Source organism: Gasterosteus aculeatus, chromosome 17 (genome assembly GCF_964276395.1).
Source record: "Gasterosteus aculeatus chromosome 17, fGasAcu3.hap1.1, whole genome shotgun sequence".
NCBI lineage: Eukaryota > Metazoa > Chordata > Actinopteri > Perciformes > Gasterosteidae > Gasterosteus > Gasterosteus aculeatus.
Window position 1 is genome coordinate 6,234,092 of NC_135705.1, and position 20,252 is coordinate 6,254,343.

At 42.3% G+C, this 20,252-nt stretch overlaps 2 protein-coding genes across 3 annotated transcripts; both read right to left on the bottom strand.

Annotated features, from left to right (window-relative positions):
* ddit3 (DNA-damage-inducible transcript 3) lies at nt 1–4,291 on the bottom strand. Of its 2 annotated transcripts, XM_040202645.2 has the most exons (4): nt 3,831–4,291; nt 2,383–2,441; nt 1,864–2,072; nt 1–1,692 (listed from the first exon to the last, which is right to left on the bottom strand). In XM_040202645.2, exons 3-4 carry the CDS (start codon nt 2,017–2,019, stop codon nt 934–936), a joined length of 915 nt encoding a protein of 304 aa, XP_040058579.1. In that variant the 5' UTR covers nt 2,020–2,072; nt 2,383–2,441; nt 3,831–4,291; the 3' UTR covers nt 1–933. The 2 variants fall into 2 exon arrangements, with proteins under 2 accessions (XP_040058579.1, XP_077947937.1); XM_078091811.1 differs by lacking the exon at nt 3,831–4,291 and having other exon boundaries at nt 2,383–2,442.
* A 5,540-nt stretch (nt 4,292–9,831) lies between these two features.
* dctn2 (dynactin 2 (p50)) lies at nt 9,832–19,878 on the bottom strand. Its single transcript, XM_040204264.2, has 14 exons — nt 19,586–19,878; nt 19,213–19,281; nt 16,525–16,621; nt 15,999–16,060; nt 15,717–15,815; nt 15,171–15,331; nt 14,627–14,780; nt 14,336–14,401; nt 14,067–14,105; nt 13,755–13,832; nt 13,133–13,204; nt 12,382–12,484; nt 11,398–11,489; nt 9,832–10,670 (listed from the first exon to the last, which is right to left on the bottom strand). Exons 1-14 carry the CDS (start codon nt 19,619–19,621, stop codon nt 10,584–10,586), a joined length of 1,215 nt encoding a protein of 404 aa, XP_040060198.1. The 5' UTR covers nt 19,622–19,878; the 3' UTR covers nt 9,832–10,583.
* Between the last annotated feature and the right edge of the window lie 374 nt (nt 19,879–20,252).

Sequence of the window (20,252 nt, forward strand, 5' to 3'; positions counted from 1 at the left end):
TTCCACATATTTTTTTATTGCTGATTTTGGATCACAATGAAGGATACATAAATGGTATGGTAATATACATGTATTTGAAGCCAATAATAAAAGCCATGCATATTACTCTACAACTAACACTTCTGCAGTGAGAAAATAACAGTGGATATGTTTGCATTTTACAGTATAATTGTGTATATATTACAATGTTCTATAAAAATAGTAAATCAAGGTAGAACATCTTGTGGTGATTCTTCCACAAATTCCCATATTGATAGAAAAGGTCAGCTTAGAAAGTAGAGCCGGGAGCTACTTACTTTATATAAATACTCATACACAAGCCATGGGTTATAAAAAGGTAAGAAAGATTATGAATTCTCATACTCACACTGCACTGGGCACTTTCAGACTTTTCCTGAGCTTTTCACCTCTTTACAAATTGGGGCAAATTAATCTCTGCTAGCCAAATTGCAGCCCTTAACGTAGGAGTTACAATTATTGAAAAATGGCAGGAATGAATGACATGAAAAGCACTCAAGTTTCCTTCTGTCCAACATACAAATCAATCCTCAAATGCTTCTGTTATTTCTACCATCCTATTTGCTGGAACGTGTCAGGCATTCTTAAAATGACACACTCCTCTCCAGCATGGTATCATTTGCACTTCGAGTGGTCCGTCCTTACTTGGTACATGCTGCGTCTTTTTATTTGCCGCATTGCTGTGGCAATCCTTCCTCTCGGTTTCTTGTCTTGACTTTCATCGCTTTCCTATTTCTCGCCATCTAGAGCCGTGTTCAAAAGTCCTCTTATGAAAGAATTCTTTGGTTTCCGTACTTTCCTGTCCGAGAGGCATTTCATGACCACCGTATCACATCTTCCCTCACCTCTGCTTATTTCTAATTCTTTCAAGACCTGTCATCTTTTCAACGTTCCTTACTTTCACTTCTCCCTCATTCATTTCCTGGTGTTGACTAGTCTCTCTATCAGGGCTCTCCGTGTCCTCTGTACCTCTTCTCCCAGCCTGTCAATCTCCGCTTTCAAGCGCTCGTTCTGCTCCGTCAGCTCCTGTACCTTCTTCTCGTTGTCCTGCTCTCTTTCTTTGCGACTCTTTTTTGCCGACGACAAGGATGGGGATTTGTGCTGTGTAGAGGAGGCAAATGGGGACAAGGCACTGCTGTCCCTCTCGCTGGTGGTCCTGTTGCGCTTTCCCAGGCAGGAGGACGGGTAGACGGAGGGTGAAGAGACGGGCGAGGAGGGAGAGGAACAATTTTGAGATGGCGACTGGGAGGCTGAGGAGGAGCAGGATGGAGAATGTGGGACACAGGGCAGTTCCTCCTCGCTGGCTGAGGGAGACGCAGGGTGGACATTAGCTTGGTGGTGGTAATAATAGCCGCCGCTGATCACCGCCCCACTCGGATCCACCATTCCCACTCCTCCTTCGCTCAGCAACTCGAAAAACTCCGGAGGCAGCAGATCACTGCTGCCTCCCGTCAAGCCGTCTCCCCTTCTCCTGCTCTCAGCCTCCGTCCGCCGCTCTTCTGCAACCGCTGGACTCATGCAGGATGAAGAGGAGGAAGAGGAGGAGGTGTGACGCAGAGGCTGGGTGTGGATCTCCTCTTTGGTCCTCTGGACACCGTCGCCCCACGTCTGGCCTCCGTCCGTCAGCCACGTCAGAGAACAACTCTCCAGAACATCCAGAAACTCCGGCTCCTTCTACAAAAACGCAACAAAAAAAGGGGTAAACATCAACACCGTCAAACCATGTGAAACCATGTGTGACGTTTATTTTGCATGTAAAAAAAGAAATATTAACAAACACAATGGACGACAAACACTCACACTCATCATGGGTGTGATCGCCTTTTCATTCGTCGAGCTACTGACCTCGGTGCATACGGGGGCACGAGCGAGTTTTGCCCCTCCCGTGTCGGAGCCCAGAATATCCTGCAGGTCCTCATACCACGCCTCCAACTCTGCACCACACAACGGCCCCACGCCGGGGGGGTATGGCGGGGGCAGGTGTAGCCACTCGGCAGTCATCTCGCCAGTCAGTCGCAACACACAGGTACCCGGCCACACGGTTCACACTGGACCTGAGGGGAGGGGGAGGGGGGGGAACAGACATGCTCTTTACTGCTCTGCCACTTGTTGGGATGCAGTGATTAGCTGTGTACTATTACTGGAAGACTCTGCAGAATTATTTACCATAATAAAAACTACACCAACATCCAGTACACCAAGTCAACTACTGGGTTGAGGGATTGCTGATAAAAGGAATTTTAAGATTCCAAATATGTGTACAAAAAAAATGTATAACCAATGTTTTTAATAAACCAATAATTTATCAAATCTAAATCTCAACTTCACTGCATGCAGCAGTCAGTGTCAGATGTGAGAGTTTACCTTTGGAAAGTCTCTTATCAAGTCTGCCAATTTGTTGGAGATAGCTTGTCCCAACAGTTCTGTAAGAAAAAGAATTTGAAAGGTTAGTTTTTTAATAGTTTCTTACGGCAGAAAGTCGCTGAGGTTTGAGAATCAAAGTGATGATTTGCACAAATACAGAGCACGCTTGGTCAGGGTACAAAAAGTGCCTTCAAATTAGACGGCTGATTTAGAAAATGATGAAGAATTAAAAATAATGATTAAAAACAAATATATTCAATGATTGTTTAAATGATCAATAAGGATGGGAGGTAACAAAAGGCATAACTCTTCTTCTTGTAAACAAAGACCGACATGTTCTCTATTGCGCCCCCTGCTTTCTACGGTCCTCAAAACACCCTGGGATCGATAAGTGGTTAAAAAAAAACAACCGACAAGTTGATCTATCGATCCCTCCAGGTCTTCAATAGGACTTTAAAAAGATGTCCAGAACAACAGTTACCAAACAAAAGACGAATAATTAAAGCGTGTAATATAGACTGTCTGGAACTGAATAGTTTAATTTAAATACGGATATATGTCATCTCAAATATTTACTTTAAAAATCCAAACATAGAGCAGGGTGGTTAATTAATAAATTCCAAGGGTTGAAGATTTTTTATTTTTATTTTTTAATCATCTCGTGTTGTTGTCAAATGTTAAACTTCCACCGTACAGGCATTTTGACTTTGTTTGGTAAATCGTACCAATTAAATGTTTCTTCAGGGATTATTTTTGTATTCAAAATTGTAGTATTTTCTTCTTTAGGTGGGCGACATGTCCGCTGTCTGCCAAGACAATTACGTCATGGAAATGAAAGTCCAGCAGGAGGATTGGGCGAAACAAAAGGAACCGTTGAGGGAGGAAAAACGGTGTGTTGCGGGAAACAATACAACATCAATTCAATCATACTAAATACTCACTATAAACGGGTTAAAAGTGGCAAAAACAAAGATAACGTTAGCTGTCAGAAATAAAAAGCCGTTCCGTTTCGAGTCGAACGCCCCACCAGTGATGGCTATTACGGCCAGACGTCACGCGGAGGAACCTTATTTAATTCAAATGAAAAAACTATTTATAAATAAAACTAGATCTAAAAATAAGATTGTACGTATTCAACAACGATTTAAGACGCCTGTCACAACGCTCAAAATCCTTCTTTAGAAGAACTTCGCAGTCCGCTTGAGCCTTGACAACTTGTCAGACATGAGGCAAAAAAACACATAATGGAGATGGATTAAGACAACCGTTATTCTAAAATATAACACTAGGATTACTGCCAAAAACACGCTTTGTGTTTTAATTATATTTCCAGTAACGTTACATCGGATCACCACAGGTTAACGTTAAGTAACTTAACGTTGGCAGTTACTCCCCCGAAAGACTGAAAAACCGACTGACAAGTATTCGGAAACAAAATCTCCACTTACCCTTTTTTTTTTATTCGCTCGCCTTCTCGACTGTCTCGAACTCGAATGTGGATATTTTAGTAAAAATTTGTGATAGCTCATGTTAACCATTGTTCAGTCTTCAGGGCTGAATGTGAATTTTCGGAAACTCCCGGTGGTGTTTATATCGAGAGAGAGGCCAACCGAACTATGCACGGGAAGGCAGTTTCGCCACAGCCTAGCTTGGCTGTGTGTGAGTGACGTAACAACTGTCTTATCCGGATAGCGGAGTTAAGATCTTTGCCCTTAACGACATCCAATGGGGTTATCCTAAATGTGGCACTAGGGCGGGGTTCGCGGTGTCTTTGCTGCTGGTTTTCAGTATAGTTTGTGCGAGCTGCAATTGTGATGCAGTCGTAAGACGGCCAGGACGAATTTGGGGCGTATGGGAGTCACATGAAAGGAATGATGCAATGCTTGGCAACCAATTTCTAGCTGGGGATAACACCAGCAGAATCCGAACATGTTTTATTAAACAGTGTTGGCTCTAACTAAAATCTAAAAATATACATATATGCATGGATACCTAATGTCGAAGAATTGTTTGTTTCCGGAACACAAAAGTTCAATCGATTTTCTCAAGAATTTTATTTAAAATCCATTCAGCGGCTTTTTTTTTTTACATAAAAATATTATTTAAACATGAATTGTTTTATCACCCGCTTCTTTTTTACCTGCCGTTAGATTACAGGTACTTGACTTCAGTTTGTCGAATTACGTTACACACACACCCTTCATTCCATAACCCACGAGGTAAAAACAAACAAGAAAAAAAAAACAAAACAAGAATAACCGGTCCTCCCCTGAAACGACACATCTGTACCGAAGCAGCTGTGACCCTGGACGACACAGATCCTTCATCCGTCCGGTATTTGTAGAATGCAGCAGACCAGACTAGTATTATGTACACATGTGGCTCACTGTGGGCTTTTGTCGCCCCGCGAGACAGCGATCCTGCAGCGGGCTTTCCCCTTTCGGCGCTCCGCTTACAGTTTCACCAGCTGTGATGGAATTCTGCATAGATGTTTTTTTCATAGGACTGTTGGAATAATGAGAAAGCAACTTTCAATGTTGTTGTCTCAGACAGGTGTGTTATTATTCGTATTTCATTAATTATTTTTTTTATTTTTTGGCTCTTTTTTAAAAACCTGTAAATCCCTAAAATACGAGGTTGAATCTAACAGGAATAAACTACTGACAATACCAATAATGATTTTATTTAACCCCACCCATGAAATGGGAAACTGTGCTGTTTGCTGTTTATGTAGATATTTTTATATTTAAAATTGCACAATTCGCAACAATGGATCAATTTAACTCGCATTACCCATCGAAGTCTATGGGTAACATTGTCAAAAAACGTACTCTTTATAATGACCGCAGTAGAAGCTTTGTTTCACCATATGTACTAATGGGTGTTTAGATGGTTGATAATTAAAATAGTAACTATAGGGATGTTGGTTTTACTATTTATAGAGTCTTTGTTCTTTAATGTCACATTTACAGACATGGCCAACGAAATAATGTGATGAAATACAAGATTGAATCCACAGAGTTCATCAAGGTCACCGTATCAGACACACGCAGCCTGGCAGTAAATATGTTATTCTGTCATAGTTATTGTTGAATGTTGAACACTAATAAGGTAAAAAAAAAAAAGAACGCAAACAGCGAAATCAACAACAACAACAAAAAGTGACAACAAAATAAAACCACGTTTCATCATGCGCTTCACCCAGCTCCTGACACATTCTGCCCTAATCCTAAACTCACTCACACACACACACACACACACAAACTGTTCTTCATGCACGGTGCAGCGTGCACGGCTCGACGTGCACAGCCCCCATAGCAACAGCGCCAAGTAGCGAATAGAAAGCTCAAATACTGTCTCTAGGACCCGGGTTAAAGCGCTGCAGGAAGCACCGTGAACGCGTCACGACTTGAGTGGCTGTTGCTGAGTAGTTCAGCATACTTTCTCTATACACCCCCCCTCACACACACACACCTCCCCACCCTACAGCCCCCCCCCCCCCCCCCCCCCTCCTGCCGTCTGTTTATTTAGTCGGTCCCGTCGTCTGTGTTGTATTAATTATAAAAACACTGTTTACAGCCCCAGATCGAGTTTAACTCCTTTTTTTTCAAATTGACTGTCTTTTCAAAGGACACCCGTTGTAATTCAATCAGAAAGACGTCAAAAGTAAGGATACACTGAGTAATTGATGGAACAATTTATCGAGCCTCTATTGTGTTATTCTCTTGTGTGTAAACAGGCGCTCTGTCTGGTCACGTGAATCAGCTTTAAAATGAGGTTTTACTGAACGTTGAATTTATTTGCCTAATGTTGTTTCCGTGATGTTTACTACAGGTTAATCTCACCAAATGTCTTTTGGTCTGTCTTGTCAATATAATTGTTGTAGCAGGCGCACACACAATGCCTCATTATCAGAATGTGTTTGTAAAAAAGCAAATGTTATGTCCACATAACTTTTACGCACTGAAAAGTATCCAAATGTGTCTTTTATAAACACTAAACAACCCAAACGAACCGTAATAATTAGTGAATGAATTACATTGTTTTTTAACAAAGAAATGAATACATTTTATTAAGGGTTTCTTTGTTGTGCCGCTGATTCGGAAGAAGTGGAGTTTTGAATATAACCGAGATTCAATGATGAAACACAAAAAAGGAAGGCGGTTCTGGTGGATATTCATGTTGGGAGTTTTTAACCATTTTTTTTGTTATTTTTGTCTTTGGTTTTATAGACATAAAGAGTCTGGGGGAATTTCCAGCCGCCCCACTCCCCTCTGGTCCTTTGCCCTTGGTCAAGGCTCCACACCCAGTCCCCCCCCCCCCCCCCCCCCCCACTCCCCTCTCACTCCCTCACACACACACACACACACACACACACGGACAGACACACACACACCAGCTGTCGGAATCCTTCCCGTCTCTGAACTGAGACCAACCGATACAGCTGTTAACACGTACAGTGATACAGTAAATCCCCCTTTTCTCTCTCTTCTGGCTCGCCGTCTCTCATTGTCTGCTTTAACTCTTTTTCTGGGACCCAGACATCCAGCAGACAAAACCTCCTCACTCCATCAGACATTCTGGCCGTTTGGTCAAATGTGGGAAAGAAGTATCAAAAGAAACTCTCTTGTTGCGTGTGTGTGTATGTGTGGAATGAAAAGGGAAACTTGGAGGTGGCAGTGATGCCCGGTTGAGATTCTTAGGGAATATAAATGGGATATTTTGCCAACAAGTATTACTTACATTGCTCTGTCTACGATCTTTAGGTCCCCATGGTTACTACATTCATCTCTTCTGCCACTGCCCATCTCCCTCCCTTGTCTTGATGATGCTCATTAATTGACTCATTTGCATTTTGATTTTCCCCAGAAGGTCCCCCATCTATCATCTCCTTCTACCGGTAAGACGTCCGACATTCACACTCCGAGTTCTCCGCTCGATCCCATCTTTGCTTGTCCAGATTAACAAACTAGACGTCACATCCACTTGTTGAGATTTCGGCGTTTGGATCTTTGGACCTTGTTAGTGCGTGAACACCCTATTTACGTCTCACCCCTCTATGCAGTCTCTCTCTCTCTCTCTCTCTCTCCCCTCTTTTTCTCATTCGCTATGAGCCTCTCATTCTGCCCCACAACGGTATCCATCCTGTTTTTTACTGCTTACCTCCACCCGCTTCTTCTGTCTTCCTCTCTGCTCCACCGGCGCCTCACCTGTTCAGGAAGATTTGACAAACTGCTGCAGACGTTCTCTCTTTTTTTCCATAGCTTCTTTTCTTTTTTTTTATCTCTAATTTGATTTGATGATACAATTGTTATTAATTAATTCGGATTTCAATTTAGTTAAATATTTGCTAATATTTGACTACACGGCATTGGGATGGATTCAGTGTGATTCAGACGTGTATAAGAAATTGCTTTTATCTAAACTGTAAGCAGTGCCTGTACTTCATCGTTTCTCGGCTCCGACATGCGTGTCAAAGATGAAACATGAGAAAAAAGGCAAAGGCAAAAACCACAAGCTGAGGCAGGAGTCTGTAGGGCATCGCACTTTAAAAGGCTGTTGGAACAGGTGGGTTTTCTGACAGCGAGGCTCACTCTCCAGGCATCCTGCTCTTCCTTCGCTTTTAGTTTTCCCCACACATCAGCGGCAGAAACAGATTTGTCCCTACGGCCCCGTCCGTGTGGCCATTGGACTTAAATATGTACTTTGTTCAGTGGAGGAAAGGGTGGTGTGGAACGCCCACACGCAGCTCACGACGGAGATTTGACTTTCTTTGAATCTCTGTTGGGATTTATGAAAATCTAAAGTAATTTTTTTTTTCTTCTAACCAGTTACGTGTTTCCTTTCCATCCTACTTGTGTCCTTGTTCACTTTAGGGGGCCACACTGGGAGCCCCGGTCTAAAGTGTAGTGGTAGTACTCATTGTTAACAGCATTTTTGGGGCTGACTTGGTAATGTTCAATGTGTTATCGTGCACAAATGAGACTCAACAGTTGGGGGGCCGGTCTGACCGAATCGAACACCCAAAATAGAAGGACAAATGCAGTACAACATGATATACAGTACACACTCTGTCAACGTGCTCATCAGGAGGGTGGGGGGGGGTCTTATGCCCTTCTAAGTCGGAGTTTCGGATCTTGTTTCCTGCAAGTCACACTCAATATGTCCCGTCCAAGCAGCCCAGTGTTGAGCTCGGCTAAGAACTGAAAGCTCCTCAGCAGTTAGTGGGTTTGTGAAACATAACAGAAGATGCAATACAGCCAATGAGACGCAGCAAAGGCAGAGTTTTTTTTTTTTTTTTCTGATGAAAGCGACCTCTGGATTACATGTTCTTCATCGGCAGTAGCAAACCGGTGGCGGCTTGCAGCGACTTAACCCCCCATGAGCCGCCGCGTGAGGATGACTCATCAGAAACCAGCCGATCTTTGCCCTGCTGGATGTTACCTGTCTGTGGCTTTGTCACTAATACCGTCACCTGACATCAAGCGTTTCGTTAAGCTGCTAATGCCAAGATGGATTTGAGGTTGACCTCAAGAGAAAATCACAGTGTGATTTAATTTACTTTGTAAGTGACAAAGTGTCCGGGTAGTCCTGACACATTAAAGCCACTTATTGGATAATACCGGACGCTTCATATCAAGTCACATTTCTAAAGTGTCTCCTGTTGTGTGTCTTCATTTCATCACGAGTATGGTTGTGTTAACTAACATTTATCCCTCAGACTTTTTGAATGACTGTTTCTTAAAATGAAGTGTATGGTGTTTATGGCTTTCGTTTAATAGCTGACTAGCGTACGAGTTATTTGACATCTGGAGCTTTCAGTTGTTTTTTATGTAGTTTTTCCTTTGTGGACAATGTATGAACTAAAATTGACTATCAAGAACGTCAAGTTCCTCCGTTTAGGGATTCCCAGAGCCAAAACAAATTGGATGTTTAGTGATTTAACATTTGAGTGTAACAGAAATTATCCTTACAAATTTGATAAAATATATAAATGTTAAATAATTTACTCTTATTTGGTAGTGTCTTTTAAAGCTGAATAACTGAACAATGTATTCAACCTTTTTTTAATAGATGCTATGCTGCCACCTAGTGTCACACACAGGAATAACGATTTCATATAATTAATAAACCACATGTATTAGGATCTATTTTAAGATAAAAAACAAGGATTTTATGAAGGTAAATTTTCAAATGTGTCACTGAAATGTGCTTTAAATCACTAATGGCTTTATTTGGCAATACAAATTATGTCTTAACAGCAACTGGTTTTGTGCTGGAGGCTTGTTCAATGTCAGCACGTAACCTTGCATCATCCACTACATTCATCTGATACAGTAATCGCCTTGTATTTGCTATTTAACCAAATAAGTATGAAGTGGGCACCCATTTAACAATTAAGCGTTCATTTAAAAATAGAAAAAAAAATTAATCTCATGAAATGAAATGTTTGCAAGCTTATCTCACTTTTTATTGATCCGTTTTACAGATGTAAATACAGTTGACTCGTAGGCAAGGACAAAGAAGATTAAAAGTTTATCTGTGGTTTCTGGTCTCAGTCATAATAATATAGTTACAAGTGACTGAGCGTGAAGAAACAATAAGGTACACAGGCATATTTACAAGCTTTCCCTACGTGACTTTGCCATCACACACTCGCACAGATGTGCTCCCTCGACAACACTAGAAGACAATAGATCTTGATTTTATTGTCTTTACACAGATTACAACCTCTTTAATGTGCGCTCCATCAACCCAACATTACTGTGATCAAATTTGAATATTTAGTATAAAGGTCAAAAAGAATGGAGGAATTTCTTATCTGTTTAATACTACTAATAAAAACAATCCAGTCTAAAACTCGAACTTAACGGGGGACTGCAATCAGTGGCAGGTAGAGAATGAACAAATGTGTTGATGTCAATTTGATGCAGGAGAAAGGAGGTTTGGACCAGAACATTTAGTCTCATTTTGTTTTGTTTGTCATTCCATCTTTCTAACATTCCACTTTGTGAAAAAAGGCAGAGGCGAATAGGAGCGCGGGAGAGAGAGAGAGAAGGATAGAGCGAGCGAGCGAGCGAGAGATGGCCAGTAAGGACAGAGTTAAAAAACCCAAATCCCTCCTCTGTTTACTCTGGTCCGCTCCCCATTTGTCCATGTTCGACACTCGTCTCCCGGACCGGTCCAAAGTCTGCCACCGTTTAATTGGAGAGCTTCTTCATCCTCTGATCTAGTGCAGCAAAGTTCTCCTCTACAGCCCCCAAATTTTCCTTCATTGTCTGTTGGACCTTTGGGAGAAGACGGGGTGTGCAGGAAGATGTCAATTCATAAATAATAAAGACATTTTTTAAATATATATATTTTACTTCACATTAGGCAAAAACATTCACTGGTCCCAGCTTCTGAAAAGTAAATATTTGCTACCATTTAGTTTTATATCATGCCATGTATTGAATATAGTTGGTCAGGCTAACAAAAACTGAAAACGTATCCTCTGGGAATGAAAATAAATACCTACTGGTTATCTAAATATTATAGCTGGAGCAAATTGTCACGGTGTGGATGATTTTATTTTTATTGTTTGACAAAAGAAAGCCTTCTGGGCTCTAAAAATTGTGACATTGTAAGGACCTCTCTGATGTATGTACGATTAACCGCCTACGAGGCCAACGAGACCTCACTTCAGAACACATCATCGATCAAAAAAATAAAATAAAAAAGGAGCCGCTTCGTCCATCTAACCACTAACCTTCAGCTGTGAAAGCACAGGTTGAGTGGGGGGGGTCTAGACCTCATTATGGGCAGCAGCACTTTGCTAAATTAATACATTTAGCTATGAAAAGCTGCATTGATAAACACTAACGTATTTTACAGTTTTTACCTTAAAAGGTGCAGTTTTCATTGACTACAGAAAGAGATTTGGCCGTTGAGACAAGCGAGTATTTCTAACAGCCTTCTTAAGGGCCCAATTGATTCACGTTTTCCTAACTGTTCAATGACTCGTGGACCTCATACCTGTGTTAGCAGGGTGTTATTGTCCTTCAGAGAGTTGTTGATCATCTGCTGAGTGGTGTCCAGGTGGGTCAATAGCTGGCCAAATTGCATCGCTGCGAGACGCCAGTGAGGTTGCAGCGAGTGAAATTTGGAAAATGAGGAAAAATAAAGCGTGAGAAAGAACCAGTTAGACAAAAAAAAAAAAGTTGTTCCCTGATTTACAAAAGTATAGTTAAAAAAAACCTGCAATGTCGTCTTTGCCCTCTGCACGAGTGAAGGTGAGTGAAGATAAAATGTAATCAGAGACTAATCTTTTCAAGTGAGTGTCATTCATAAACAGTATTGTCTCTTACTTGTCTGCCTTCGTTGGTAATGAACGATCCGGAGAGAAAAATAACATCAGTGCGGCTAAATCCCATCGAGCTAAGAACCCTCGCTGCAGACTGTGACCGATCGCTACAGAGTGGTTCTGGATGATAAACGACCTCTTTCAGCGCCCAGAAATGAATTATCAATATAATCTATTTATGCCAACGTTCTGCTTTCATGTGCTAAATAATAAAAAGATGATAATGTGATGTATAATATCATGCATCTCTTCCCCCCTGAGGGGGTGTTTAACAGTATTGCTAGATTAGGCTAATTCTATTACCATTTTGAGACTCCCTCCCAGTGATTTCTTTTGCCCTTTGTTATAATAGAATGCCATGGTTTAGGCTAATTCCATTATCCGTCTGAATCCCATTTTCGCTTACTTTTCTCCTTTTGTTTCACATTCCCATTGCAAATGCAAATCATTCAGGCCTCACTTCACGGCATGGAGGCTGCATCGGAACGTGATCCGGGTTCACACCCTGCATATTTTACACCCTCCCACTGACCTACATACATCCTCTGCTTGAACTCCAACAGGTGTCACAAGGCAAGGTTGTTTTCCCCTCACATAACAAAGCAGACAATACATTTAAAAGGGGATTTAAACCAGTCTCCGTTCCCGTGGGTTACCTTGCTCATGCAACTCCTTTACGGCGACGAGCCTCTGCACCACCTGAGGCACAGAAGTGGACATGGAATCCCACTTCTGCACCACGTCATAGAGCTGCGACACCTGACAGGTGAAAACATGCAAGCACATTTAATACCAAGATAAACCCCAGCAGCTACAATTACGTTAATGTTCACCCAATGTCACCAATTTTTGAACTGTAAATGACCCCTACATTCATCTAATAAGCAGAATTACCTTCATTAAAAGTTTACTTATGGCTGAAGACATGTTTGTGGTTGTCCAATGAGATTATCAGATAGAATTTCCCATGAAGCTTTTATAGTTTCATTTATTTCGTTATGGTAATAGTTACGATATCATAATTACAGCCTCAGATACATACATAACAAAAAGATAGAACCTCTTTGCATGATTTTGTCATTGAACATGTAATAAACATGCCCTGCCCTCTACTGGCCGTTTAGGCGTCGCGCAACTTTTTATCTAATGCGAAGTTAAACGTTCATAAAAAAAAACTGATCATCTCTGGTTTGGCTGTGCCAGAAAAAACGTTTTCCAAATAAATATAATTTCCTCTGACTAGCAAGAAAAAAAAAATGTATTTTTTGACTTCCCGATAAAAAGCTCAACTCTTCTGATTGGAGGAATGTTGCTGCAGTTTTTGCATCTCAAAGTGCTTTGTAACTTTGTGTGAGAGCGTCTGAGATAATTACTGCACTGAAACTAAACTGTGCAGGAATTACAAACCTTGTTTTGTGTCTCGGCGTCCTCGATCGCTGCCTTGTGTTTAGCAATCTCATTCATCTTCCCGAGGACACTCTAAATTGGAGAGAAGCAAATTGGATTTTTTCTTTCTTTTGTGTATCGTTTGAGGCAAACTGATACAAAAAAAAAAAGACATCGATTGGATTCATGTCAATACGCGCAACGCAACATATTTCAAAAGTTACAAATGCAGCAATACAATTATTGTACTATTCTTATCAGTATTTAAAGCCCTGCTCACTCTCTGTCGTGGAGTACATGGAGCTGATAAAATGCTGAAAAACAATTGCATGATGTCACAGCTGAAGTCTAAATTTATTTTATATTTAAAAATGTGCTAGATACACAACACACAATGTGTATATACTTTTTAATAAGCTTCGGGTTTGCCGGGTTAGTTGTTGCACCATCTCATCCGTGCTGAACACAAATATTTGACACCAAGCGTGTTATAAAACTGTCTGCGTTAAGACAGCAAAACAGCATCTTTCTTTTAAAACACAAAGTTCCTCTGGGAAACATGATATATAACACAGAATGCAGTAAAACGGCAACTGATGTTTATGATAAAACCATTAGCCCGTGCTGTGTGCTGATTGGTTACCTGCAGCCTGGCCTCCACCTGATCCAGAGTAGCTGAGTCCAGTGCGCTGACCCTCGCCTGCAGGAGCTCTATGGTGGCCTGTTTCAAGCACGCACGCACGCACGCGCACACGCACACACACACACACACACACGGTAAATACAAGCATTGGTAAGACAACCCCAGTGTTCCTGCTTTTGCTACTGGCAACAACAAAAAACAAACTGATGTCAATCATCTTTGAAGTATGACCCAGTTCTCTGGCTGCACATCAGAAACACGGATGTACTCCACCTGGTGCATTGCCAAAAAAAAAAGTAGTTGACTTCTTACCATCAAACTGGCTCCTTGTACGCCAGCACTCAAAGGTCCCTGCAACATAAACACGAAGAGGGAAAATTAATTATAAGAAGCAATGAAGCCGTAATTTACATAATCGAGTGAAAGACTAATCCAGAATCAGTAAATTGATGGTTACACAGCAGCGGGAGCATGAAAATTCTACTGCTGTGAGTGAAAGAGAGACCGAGATAAACAAAAATGAATGTGAATGACAACAGCACGGGGGAGGAATATATGGGTGTGTGCGTGTCGGCGTGTACCTGCTTGTCTGATCCGGAGCCAACAGCCATCTCCAGCTCAGCTAGACGCTTCTCCAGTTCCGCCATCTACAGGGAAACGACAAGGCAACACGCGGCTGGCAGTGACAACAGCGTCCCAGAGAAGACGCGCACAAACACCCAAACACAGGCGGGAAGCCTTTCGTCCCGTTCATTTAACATTCTGACATCCCTCTCGCGAGAAAAACAAAAAAACAGATGAGCATTTTCTCCCTTGACGAGTACATCCATCACCGACACTCTGCTCCCCTCCACCGCTCCTCCACACTTCACCTTGGCAGATTCATTGAATTTCTCCTGCTCTGGTCGGCTGTGTAGCTCGTAGAGCACCACTCCATCGGGGCCCTTAGCGGAGGCCGGCGGCTTGCTGTCCCCGGTGGCGCTGCCGCGGCCGCCCTTGGCACACTCCAGCTGGGTGAGCAGACGCCTGGGGGAAGGGGAAGGAGACACAAAAGGATTAAACGGTCAATATTATTATCAGCTCCATGTGTTGCTGCACCATCGTGCCTGAAATGTGGCAACTGTATGTTTCAGATCAGGGGCGTTTACATGTGGCCGACTGATCCCTGCTGTCACCAATGAGCATGCTGTCACCCACTTATAGGCAGTACATGCGTATAACTGGGTGACAGGATGCTCATTGGAATCAATCATCCTGCTCTTCTCCCCCTCACCATCTACGGTTGCCTCCCTCTACATCTTCAAGCAACCATTTTTTTCTTATCCCTCCCTGCATCCACTGCCTGCCTACTTCCTCGCCAGGTTTCAGATTCCAGACATTTGTCCTCGTGCCTCCTGGTCTTGTCACCCGGCTCACCTGGCCAGCGCTCCGTCTGGGTCCGACAGATTGATGTGTGCGTGTGGCCCCAGCAGCGAGTCTAGATGGGCCGAAACCAGCTGCTGTTTGAGCTGCGCTGCGTGCTGGGCGAGGACCACCGGGGTCAGGCGCTCCTCTGCGTTGGTTTCCTTTGTGGCAGACTGGAAGCAAAGGAAGACCGGAAGTTCAACACAGCGGTGACGGAGTTGTTGAAACCACACAAACTGACAATGGGAGCAAATGGGTGGGTATCCAAGTTAATGACACCAAAGGTTTAATTTGTTTTGGGGTTGAGGGAGTCTTTGGAAGTGTTTTAATCAATGCATTCTGTTACATTAAGGCTTCAGTGAACACTGCGTACAAAGTTCAGAGCTCTAGTGCAACAGTGGACATAAATTTTCCACCTGTGAAAGCTCCCATGATGATGTGACCAAGGAGCCGACCGGACGAGAGTCCCTTTGTGGACAGCTAGATAAAGGCCGAGTAACCAGGTGAGAAGGGAGACGTGTCCTCGAGGCCCATGGGTGTGTCTCGCTGTGCGCTCACCTGGATGGCATCCACCTCCTGGGTGAGTTCCTGGATCTCGTTCACCAAGCGCTGGTACTTCTGCTGCGGCGTCTCCTTCACTCCACAGCCCTCTCCAAGCTGAGGCAAGATGAGAGAGCATCGTGAACGTTAAGGGCAGCAAACAAAGTCTCACACAGAGAGAACGGACTTATAGAGACTAATAGTCCTTACGCCGTCGTTTCCCTAAAGTGGAACGTGTTTAAAGAAAAGAAAAAAATGAAAAGCGAAGTCATGCATTGCCGCTGATTAGAAGGTACTCACGATTTCAAATTCTCCCGACTCATAGCCCACTCTTCGGCTTCTGCTGATTGTGTCTGAGAAGTCTGTGAAAAGGAGACAAATGGGTCGTTGGCTGGTTGTATGAAGCACATACATGGTAACTTTGTTTTGTATACTTAGTATTTATCCTCATTACTGGTCACAAAATTTGACTGAGGACACCAGACACAATATCAGAAAGCAAGCTGATGAAAAAAGGTGACCATTCTTTTGATTTTCAAAAAAATTGATATTGTTGATTAAAATGTAGGGCCATTTTGGAGAATGCATATTGTTTTGTTAATGAACTCAATAGCTTTCTACAGAAAGCAGTTTTCTACTACATTGTTCACCTTATTAATACCAATGGGAAAGGCTAATTAACAGAAACACCCTTGTATGAATCAATGTAGTTACTGACCAGTTAAATGATATATATATATATTCTGAAGTTCATGTTATCTTTGTTTCACCATTAAAAGGTACTTAAATGAATAGAAGAGGGATTTATAATCCCCTGTGAACTGACCAAGCCCCTTGGTGTTGACATGCTTGTCTTTGAACTTGTCAAAGGCGGCGTTGGGGTTGACCACAATCCTCTCCACGCTGTCGCTGCAGAGCTCCTCCTGTCATTGAAATACCAGAAAATAAGGTAGTCAGGTGGACATTAACGGAATCTTTAAAATGGCATGCTAGACAAAAAAAAAAAGAGCCGTTGCTCAGTGAGCCAAGAGCATCGAAGCCCAAGGTAGACTTCAAATATGTGATGTTTGATTTTTGCCCCTAAATATGATTTAAAGATGATTGATGTGCTTAAGTCAACGACCGTACAATGATCTACAAAAAGTTACACACACAGAGAAAATAAAAGCCATTGTAGAAATGAATCATGACAATCTGCAATAGCTTCACAGCCATAAATTTGGGCGGCCCAGAGTCAGATTATTACAAATAAATGTAGAGTACCAGCAGGCGAGAGATGAATGTGCAACATTATATGCATGACAGCTACAGGAGATTCTTAAATTCAATATAGGTTTGATATAGGTTCATTTAGTAGAAGTCTACCATGGTAAAATCATTGTTACGTGAATGTTAAGTTGGACAACATGAACACTTTCTTTTCTAAATTACAGTTTGATTAGTGATTCTGGGGAGGACAAAACATGCATCCTTTGATCAGAACGTCCTCGTGATCAGTTATGATGAGCAAGAGGCTGAGGTAGGATTAAAACACCACGGACACGTACAGCAAGATGACACGAGTCCGGCCACACTTACAGATTTGGGAAGAAAACCCCCCAAAACAAACACAGACAAGACAGTTAAGCAGATGAAGGGGTGAGGAAGAAGGGGGAGGGTGGGGAGGAGAGTTAGTCAGGCTCTTACCAGCTCCTTGGGTTTCCAAAGAGAGTTAGAGAGAGTAACGGAACAGCAGAGGGAGAGAAAAAAAAGTTGAGGGGGGTGGGGGGGTGGGTGGGGACAGAGAGAGAGAGACAACACAGATTAATGTGGTTATCACATGCATGCACACAACGGGAACAGTTGGTCGGGGAAAGATAAGAAAGAAAGCAGTGTTCGGAGAGCTGCTGCTGCTGCTAAAACCCCCAAAGACACGCGCTTTGGACTGCTTACGGAGGTCTGCAGCTCTTTCTTTCTTCCCCGATTCAGGGTAAGCTAGTCCTCAAACTTGAGAATGCAATGCGACCGTGTGCGCTCACGAAGAGCACTGCGGGTCTCAGGATATTATGCTGTGAATGCAGCGGGTTGGTGTTTTAAAAACAATCCATGAGGCGGAATGAGAGGTGGTTTAAGGTGGAATAAGAATCAAAAAGTCAAGAAAACCCTCCCACCCATATTGGACTTTGGAATCTATAATAACTCATCAGGGTGGGTTATTATCCTGCTGTTCATCTTAAATTCATTGACGAGGCTGAACATATGATGCTAATGAAGTATTTACAAGTTAAGGCCTCTATACACAGAGAAACTTTGGTCTATCGCAGACAAATGCAATTATCTTTGGCCATCAGGACGGAGGTAGACATCAAGAGAAACATCCAGATTTAGGACATTGGTCACCAACGAAGTCTGCGTCAAAGGTTGAACAGGATCAGGAATCAGGGCCCAAATTTGTGAAGTTTGTAAGGTCAATGGATATCAATGCATCCCTAATTGTAATGATATAGAATAGACAGGTCAAAACAACTTTTAATAAAGTAATAGGCATACACCCAAAATAATACTAAAACCTTTGAAAACTTAACAGTAATGTATAGCCATTTTTACCTAAACCTGACCTTCAAGTGGTTATTGCGGCCTGTAAGGGCCTTTAGAACATCCAGTTAGTCAAAATAGTGTGCTTAGTCAGAGCATAAGGACAAAAGGAAATATCTCAAACACTTTTCTTATTTAAGGGTTGCAGTGCTGAAGACCATTTGAAATAGTTCTACTTTAGCAAAACAAGTGGGAGGAAAAGAAGATATTCCTTGCCATTCAAAACAATCATAAATCAAGAAATTTATGATTTACAGGGAATAAAAAACGTCACTCAAACGATCCATTTCTAAATTCACCACAATCAGAGGTAGAAAAAAGTGGACATGAGATTAGAAACCCATGCATTAAAAGCATAACGTTAAGCTCACTGAGGGTCAAATGGAGCCAGTCTTACTTGTACAAACTAGGGTCCCAGGAGGGGGGGGGGGGGGGGGTCAAAACAAGGGCAAGGGATTGAGGAGAGCGAATGTGGAAACAACAGAAGAGGTCTTTACTTTAGCATCAACACCCGGAACTCTGGTTAATGTTACAAGTTGACAGGGAGGACAGACGTTTCAAAGAATCAAAAGACACTTTCATGTTGATCAGTATACATTTCAAAAGATGACGATGCTTTGGGGCTTTTAAAATCTACTCTAAATGAACTTCCCTTACTTACTTCTCTTTATGTAAAAAGCACTGCTCATAGTATACAGCACACATGCAGGGACACCGTTTCAAGCTGAGGTACAATCAGTGCTTTCCCGTGAAGGTGGCGGTGATCGTTAAGTCATTTCTTGTTGTTGCGCACGTATCGCAAAGAGTAAATGCGTCCTCCGTTATTACAAGTATTAACCCTTGTTTGCTAACGTTAGTTATATTAAGTTAATGTGAAGCTAAACGAACAGTCCGTATATGGAAAAACAAATCCAGCCGGCTCAAAAACGTCCCAACTTACCGACTCAAACTGAGCCTGGTCATCTTCTGGAAGGTCACCGGTCTCGTAAACATCCGGCTCATTGAAGGCCTAATAAAACAATCAAGTAAGGAGTGTGTCAAACTATCAGACGTCCCGTTTATTGTCCTTAGTCTGGCCAACGCCCCGGCCCGTTCAACAACACATATTAGCTAGCCGTCGCTACATGTTGGCTTATATCACAAGAAGACGAACTGAACATTTTGCTATTGAGAATCTACAATTTCTAACGGTATTTGTTTAGCAGTTGCGAACAATAAGGCGTGGGACGTTAGCTAGCTTAGCTGTCACATCTTGCTGCTACCATCGGCTAGTAGCATTGTAGCTAGGCTGTCTGCTAACATTAGCCACTTACAATTCCTGGCAAGTTGGCGTATTTGGGATCAGCCATTTTCAGCGAGGGGCAAAGATCTAATTAACCACGACTATAATATCAGTTCTTAAAACGTGAAAATAATCGATTAAACCAAACGAAATTGTAACATAGGCTAACGGTAGACGATCCAGCAGTCTCTCTCAGCCGGCTGATGTGTTGGCTTTTCCAGCTTGATTTGACAGCGTGTACGCTGGGTTTCATGAACGAGCAGGCGAACGGACGGTGAGGTGTTTGCTACGCCAAGGGGGAAGGGCCCAACGGCATATCGAGACCAACAAATCAAGCACTCCCAAAGAGTTGAACGTCTTTACGCATGCGCCAAGTTTGACCAATTTTACCTTTTCCTTTCCCTTGTGTTTAACATCGTTTTTTTCATTTTGCTAATTTCCTATTTACGGTCGCATTCATATATTCTTTACGTCTCAAAAATATGTTGTCTTTTTTTTAAATGTCTTTTGTTAAATTGCAAGTCGTCGCGTGGTGGCGCTGAATGTACGACCAGAAAACTCAATCAAAGGGCCAAAGACAGTCGAAAAAGACGATGATTCACTCTGTTGGAAAAAAATGGGTTATTCCAGATACTGCAGTAAAAGACAATATTAGTGTATCCTAAACTGTATGTTACGTGTTTAAACTAACTACTAAT